Source organism: Dendropsophus ebraccatus, chromosome 6, assembly GCF_027789765.1.
Source record: "Dendropsophus ebraccatus isolate aDenEbr1 chromosome 6, aDenEbr1.pat, whole genome shotgun sequence".
Classification (NCBI taxonomy): domain Eukaryota; kingdom Metazoa; phylum Chordata; class Amphibia; order Anura; family Hylidae; genus Dendropsophus; species Dendropsophus ebraccatus.
The window spans coordinates 123,238,030-123,245,686 of NC_091459.1; the positions used below are offsets into that span (position 1 = coordinate 123,238,030).

The window sequence follows — 7,657 nt, forward strand, 5'->3', positions numbered from 1 at the left end:
ACACAGCGCTGCAGGATTAAAAGTTGTTTTTAGGACAATAACTGCATCACCTGCCCAACGGACCCCAGGACAGATCTTGGATTAAAAGCAGCTATCTGAAGGTACAAGCGGTTTGGGGGGGTCAGATTGTGGGTACAGAGTTGCTTTAAGCCAGGGCCTAGCTTTGGCCAGGACCCCTGACAGGGACCAGAGACAGTTACGGAAGATTCATTCATGCAAAGCAACTAAGACAAGTATGCAGTGTTAAGCTACTAAAGGGGAGAGAAGCCACTTAGGAACACCCTTGCCCACACCAGGAACCTCTCTAGAAAGTGCAGGGCTGACGACTGGGGCTTGTATTACCCACCTAGGATGGGTGTCTCGCAACTAGTGGGCATTAGGCGATTCTTAGCCACAACTGGCATCCGTGAGTATGAGTATCTTCTTACCTCTCTACCTATACACCTGTTCCGGCAGAGCACATTCACTACATTGGGCAGGGCTCCTCTGGCAACTCCTCTCCTTCTCTCTCTACAAAGCACCTACTACTTCAAGCACTAGCTACCTCACTGTCAGCACCAAAGTTTTGTTTCAAGAGTTGCACTACTGTTATTACGTGTACTATTCAACCTGAACCTTACTCCAGTAAAGTATTATATTTTTGACAAAACGCATGGGACTATGTTCTTCTCTGTTCACACCTGCACCCACACACCACTGTATACTTGGGTTATTTCCCTTTCTGTAAGTGGCGGTACCAACAACTCGGATGGGTCTGCTACCACTCCAGGTTACTGTGACAAATGCCCAATTGACCCTAAACACTCCTGGAGATTACTGACTATTGGGGACAGCTGGCTGTATATTACAGCAGCACACAGGCACCAGCAATCCATCACAGAAGTGGCATCACAAACAGGATCCAAACCTCACTGCTGCTTACCCAGATTTTTGCTGAAAAAAACAACAAAATCCTAAAATGTGAGTGGTGCATTTTTGGTGTATTTCTTATACAGTACACTTTGGACATTGCATCCAGTCTCTCTCTAAAGTGTTTCCCGCCAAAAGTGTTCGAAACTCTGAAAAGCCCGCCCAAAAGGGAACTGTATTTCTACGACCACCCCAAAACGCCATATTGCCCTAAAGATAACTACTTCCCAACTGAGGTTACAAAAGTGGGGGAATACCCCTTTTCTGTGTTGTGTGTTTTTTATGCCTTGCAGGGGGTTGTGTGTTTTTTGCTGCTCAGCCAGCAATTTTTTGCTGTGCCATCACTTCAAAAAGGAAAAAGTCAGCGAGTACCTGTCAAGTTGCAAGTACTGCCCACAGGCGAAACTAAAAGTCAAGAGACTGTTTCCAGGGGGATCTCTGAAGGTGCTGCACACTTCTGCTGACCTCACTGAAGAGGCCGGCATCCATAGACTTTTACTGTGCATAGTGTTTTCACTTACTGGAAGTGGCAGAGTGGCCATATTGCTGTTGCCTGCTTCAGAGGACTATACTGTACCGATGTCTTCACTACCGGATGTGACCGAGTCTGCACTCTTCTGTCATGTGGTGGCGGTCGAGGGTTTTGGAGATTCTACCACTGCCACCACGTCTGACAAAGATTCCTTGTCATGGCAGCTGCTGCCACCGTTACCGTCTCATCATCACCTTGGGACCCTTTGTCCCATGCCAAAGAGACTCCTCTGATGAGGCGGATACTGCTCCAGTTTCCCGGAAGAGGTCCAAAGAGTTGATATGCTCCACACCTGGCGTCACCAGGCCCAAGCTCTCTGAGAGCACCACCAGGCGGAGGTTTTGGCCCCAGGAGGCCAACGTCTGCTGTTAGGCAGCCAACCAAGATATAAGTGGCTGATACTGCAACTAAGGACACTCTTCTGAGCAGCTAAGCAGTCTCACTCAGAAGACTGGGCCCCGTTGGCAATACAGTTATGTGTGTTTCAACAATTCAAGCATCTGTGCTCGGCTTGGCCGTGATATCCATGCTGCATGTGAGGATGGGATGCAAAACGCACAGGACTCTGTTCTTTTTAGTTCATACACCCCTCGCAAAAGCCTGTACTCCAAGTTAACGTGGTAATGAAGTAGTACCTAAGTTTTACCACTAGATGTCATTGTTATTCGTATATGCAATACGCACAGCTGTAGCGAACAAGGGGTTATTATAATGTTTTTTTATTTGTATAGCGCACACAGATTCCGCAGCGCTTCACCTATCTGTATATTTTTTTTTGGGGGGGGGGGCAGTTGGGAGGAAACTGGAGTACCCGGAGGAAACCCGCGCAAACACGGAGATGTTGCCCTTGGTGGGATTTGAACCCAGGACCCCAGCGCTGCAAGGCAACAGCGCTAACCACTGAGCCACCATGCTGCTATTGTACTTGTAATCTGCACACCAATAAGAGCTCTTTTCTCTTTTCCACCTATCTCTGCTCCTTTTCTTCTTTTTTACTTTAATCTCCACCACTCACAGGGGACATTACACCTCCTGTAGGAAGTTGTCACATAGGGAGAGGAAGTACACACCCACACTTAGCGAGTTTTACCTAAGTCTTGGTGAAGAGAGGACGCAAGATAAGATGGTCCCTGCTGTAGTCCAGCTGGGCCCTGGCTTTGCCAAGTCCCCACTTAGTCAGTATCCAGTGTATTCTAGTCTGTGTTAGTGGATGGATGCACATTGGAGATGCAGACACCAGTTTCTTGAAAGCAGAAGTTCTACTCACTATGCAGTGTTAAACCTCTAAAGGAGAGGACAAGTAAGAGATCACCCCAACCCATGCCATGAACATTTCTAAAAGTGCAGGACAGTATCCTGAGACAACAGGATCCGGATAAAGCAAAGTTGCTACAAGCCTACGTACTCTATCTCTTAGTGGGGTATAACTAGGTAAACTTGGTCACTTTGCTCAACTCAGGTAACAAGGTCTGGGGCTTGTGTCACCTTGATAGGACGGGCCATCCAAAACTGTAAGGCAACAGGTGTTACAACGACAACTAAGGTTGAACCACGGTCTTCAAGTCGAGAGTATTCTACTTCTTCTTCAAAAGTTCCGGCAAAGAACACTTCTACCCTGGGGTAGGACTGTCAATACAATCTCCTCTCTACTACTCTGGACTCTCAGTACAAACTCCAGATTCTAGATACCTCATCCTTGGTTCATCTCTCCTTTCAACTCCACTCCGGACCACCTTGATAAGTACCCAAGGGACTCCCTCACAGCCCGGCAGGTCACCGACCACAAGTGAAAGGGTATAGCTCGCCACCCTAAACTAAATGTAAGTGTGCCTCAATTCCTGGCGTCATGAGAGTATACCATCTGGATGGGCTATACTTCCACTAACCACCACAGGAGTGGTACCACACAGTACCATCTAACAAGTGACCAGTCGACCAGCTCACACCACACCCAAGTGACTCTAAACACTCCTGGAGGTTACCGACCATTGGGAACAGCTGGCTATATAGTACAGCAGCACACAGGCACCAACAATCCATCACAGTGGCACGTCTCCTTTTCCCACTCCCCCACTGATTGCAATCACTTTTTTAAGGGCCGATTCTAGAAACCAAAGCATTTTTAGGAAGACTTGTTGCTTATAATCGGCCTGTGAAAAAGGGGCTTAGGGCCTTATTACATGGAACGATTATTGTTTAAAAATTCGCTAAAACGATCAAAATGAACGATTATCTGTCCGTGTAATAACACCCAACGATGAAACGACTAATGAAAAATCGTTCATTTTGGTCTTTTAACACGTTGAAAAATGATTGCTGGTAGTTTGCCAACTGTTCGCATATTTGTTTGTGTAATAATTTATTCGCTGATAAAACATGTTGTGTGGGCTGTCCTGAGGATTGATTAGCGACCATATAACGACGTAAAAACGACCGTTTATAACAGTAATTAGTGAATATAATAACCTCAGAATCGTTTGCTAGAAAACCGCTAGTCATCGCTAGTGAACGATCGTTACAGCGAATCTTTGAACGATAATCGCTCCATGTAATACAGCCTTTAAAGCGACTCTGTACCCACAATCTGACCCCCCCAAAACTAATTGGTTAACTAGCGGGCAATGCAATTGGACCATGCCTGCTAATAGCCGTGGTCCCGGGCTGCATATAGCGCAACCCCCCTCTGAACTCCCCTAGCGACGCCAGGATGTACAGTAATGTCCTGGTGCGTCTAGGAGTTAAAAAATAACAATATTAACCAATACAAATATTAAAGACTAATTAAAGGGGTACGCCGGCGATTTTTTATTTTTTTGTCCCCATTTAAATCAACTGGCATTAGTAAGTTATATAGATTTGTCACTTAATTATATTCAAAAAACTGATAGATTATGAATAGACAGAAATAAACTAATTTTCTTAGCCAAATTTAAAGTGGTTACCCAGAGCTACGAAAACAGGGCCACTTTCTTCCAGAGGCAGCCCCACTATTGTCTCCAGTTTGGGTTATGTAACTTAACTCAATTGAAGTGAATGGAGCTAAATTGCAAACCACACCTGAACTGACAAGACAAGAGTGGTGCTGTTTCTGGAAGAAAGTGGCAATGTTTTGTAGTGCTAGATAACCCCTTTAACCCAGTGTGGTGTCCCACAATGGGTGTTGCTATTGGTTACACCCTCTGTAAAAGCCTGTACTTATTGTACTTAAGTGATGATGAAGGTAGTGATAAAGTTTTGCCACTAGATGTTGCTGTTATAGATGTATGTACTCAAATGCTGCATGGCTGAAGTATGTAAAGGGTTATTTTTTATTTGTGTGTCACATGGATCTGTGAACCTATGGTATTCGCTGAGGAAGGAAGTCACATGGGTAGAGGAAGTGCATGAGTCTTTCGTGTTGGACATTGTAGAGGAAGGACACAAGCTAAACATCTCTCTACAGTGGTCCTTTCTGGGCCCTGCCCTCTGCCAGGTCCCCCTACTCTTAAGAAGTTCAGTCTTAGCCAGATCCCCATATGGGTAGGAAGCAAGACAAGACACAGCTAACAGTTTCTCCTCCTTTTACTGTAAACAACACTATACAGTGTTAAACCCCTGCAGGAGAGGACAAGTCAGAGACAACCTCAACCCACGCCGTGGACTAGGAGAGTCACAGAACAGGACAGTATCCACAGACAGCAGTAAGCTAGGAACTGATCTGGATAGAGCAAAGTTGCTAAGAGCCTAGGATCTCTATCTCGAAGCGCAGTTGTCAGCAGGGAACCCTCAGCATTCTGCTCATCCCAGGTAACAAGGTCTGGGGCCTTGTGTCACCCTCATAGGACAGGTCACAAGACACTGGTAGGCATTAGGTGGTGTGAAGACCCAAAGGTCAATACACGGGCACCAGTATTCTTTTCTTCTTCTTCTAAGTATTCTTCTACCTCATCCTCCAACATCCCGACACAGCACTGTACTACTTGGGTTGAGACTCTCACGACATCCTCCTCTCTGCTACTCTGACTCTTTGTATCTCTCAACATGCTACTCAGTCGGCACACTGTCAAGGCACAGGGGAACAAGGTACAACCGGCCTTCTAAACTAAAAGCAGGTGTGCCATCACACCTCTGTTCCCAACCCGCACTGGCGTCACAACATAACATCTTAAGGCTCGGCTGTATCTCGGCCAACCACCACAGAAGTGGTGTCACACCTTACCGTCTAGCAAGTGACTGGCCGCTCCTCCGACATAACATCACCAGGGGTTACCACACCAGGGTTGACTAAGACTAGTCTACAGAGATTGCATGGTGCACCCAGAGACCACATAATAGCACTTTATTACAAAATGAAGGGGAGTTTAGACTATACTGATAAGATGCTTTTTGGTAAGCTACAGGAGGCAGTTGCATTGCATGATGGTTAATAATGCGGTGAGGGTAAAGCAAAAGGGGAAATAGTTGACTGACGCACTATGAAAGGGTGAAGAAGTCTAAAGGCCTTATTAGACTAACAATTATTGGCCGTATTTAGCCGATTATGGGCCAACTTTTGGTTATTGCTTCAATTGTTTTAGTCACTGTCCTATTGTCCTTATTATTTAGGAGTCATCACAACTGCCTAAAGAGGGTCTTAGGGGGTGGAGGGTTCTTTTACACCTCTTCTCAGGCACTGCTATAGCAGAATACCCTATAGGTATTTTCTTGATGTATAAAACACTATACAAAATAAAGCTACTATAGGACAATGAGTTGCCGACATACTTAAAATAAGAGAAGTGAAAAGGGAATAAGGCAAAAAATAAAAACATGCAAGTTACCTTGATCATCTCCAGTCAACTACAAGGAGGGAAAAAAAAAAAGAAAGAAGAACAAGTTAGTGCTGAGGGAGTTACAAGAAGGCTGTCATCTTCCTTCTAACAAATATCAGAAGATACAAAGAAAAAAAAAAATTAGAGCTGATCTTGACTTACCAGTATTGGAAGAGCATGACTAAGAGGGAAAGTGGCCAGACACAGTAACACCAAGCTGAGCTCCATGACCTTGTGGAGCAAGTTGTTCAACTGTACCAAGACACCTGCTAAGGAGGATCTATATAAACCTCATAGAGAAGGGGGGCTAGCCAATCACTGTGTAGAAGTTTAGCCCCCCGCCCTTATCCCAACCCACCGCTTATGAAACCATAAACTCATGTGATAGTCACAATGCCTTTGGCAACATGCAAAGTAGTCACCCCTGGCCATGATAAATTAAAGAGCTATATATAGTTAACCTTGTAAGACTCGTCACGTTTAATAATTTTGCATAGTTCCCAGCAATTGAAAACTGTAAAGTAAAACTGAAAAAAAAAGATGAAAAATTGTACGATTTCCAGACTCATTCCGGTCTCTTCATCAGACATGGTTTAACAATAAAGAAGTCAACACAGATTTTTTTTTTACGATTTGCATACTATACCCCCTAGCTATGAATAGAGGATCTACTAGGCCCTCAAAATCTACTGTTATCCAGATGCAGTCCGCCTCTCCCAATACCAGCAGGATGAACAGGCGCAGCAACTTCCAACAGATTAAGTATAAAAAACTACTTTATTAAAATAATAAAAACATGTATAAAAGACTCAGCATTACGCGTTTCTAGACCGGAACGGTCTCTTCATCAGATGCTTGGTTAACAGAATGAAAAGTAGCCATATTTAATTTAACAAGAGGAAGTGACATCACAAGTAGGAGGATACAGAGTATATATAAAACATGGCCAGAATTCATATACATGGCAAGAAAAGGGTGACAAATTATTATTTAATGCAATCAATGCACTCATTTAACCAGAGATGACAGACGAACATGTTAGCGGTGTAGTTCAAATAACTGTAAATATTGAAAGTATATATATATAGTATATATATATATATATATATATACAGATTTGCGCAGTCTGCTTCCAGTTAAGGCGTTTTTAGGTGGAGTTAGGTAGGAAGGGACCCCCAAAAGCCCTTGTTAGGGCTAAAACTATAAAAAAACAGATATTTACAAGCTGTTGTGACATGGGCAGTGTGTATACACAGTGTATACCCACTGATAGTGTATACAGCTGAATACAGTGTGTGTGTGTGGGATAATATAGCTGTTATCTTGCTACCACAGATTTGTGCAGTGTGCGTCCAGGGAAGGCGTTGACCAGCCCTTTATTTCTATTGTTGTAAAAACAATTCTATATCCGGTATACGGCTGTATA

At 44.2% G+C, this 7,657-nt stretch overlaps 1 protein-coding gene across 1 annotated transcript in view; it reads right to left on the reverse strand.

Annotated features, from left to right (window-relative positions):
- The window catches only part of LOC138795051 (embryonic protein UVS.2-like), a 29,978-nt gene extending 23,508 nt beyond the window's left edge, over nt 1-6,470 (reverse strand). The window contains exons 1-2 of the mRNA XM_069973999.1: nt 6,394-6,470; nt 6,241-6,259 (exon numbers count right to left, since the gene is read on the reverse strand). Of these exons, the coding sequence (XP_069830100.1) occupies nt 6,241-6,259; nt 6,394-6,459 (85 nt within the window). The 5' untranslated portion in view covers nt 6,460-6,470. The remainder of the gene's footprint in view (nt 1-6,240; nt 6,260-6,393) is intronic.
- Between the last annotated feature and the right edge of the window lie 1,187 nt (nt 6,471-7,657).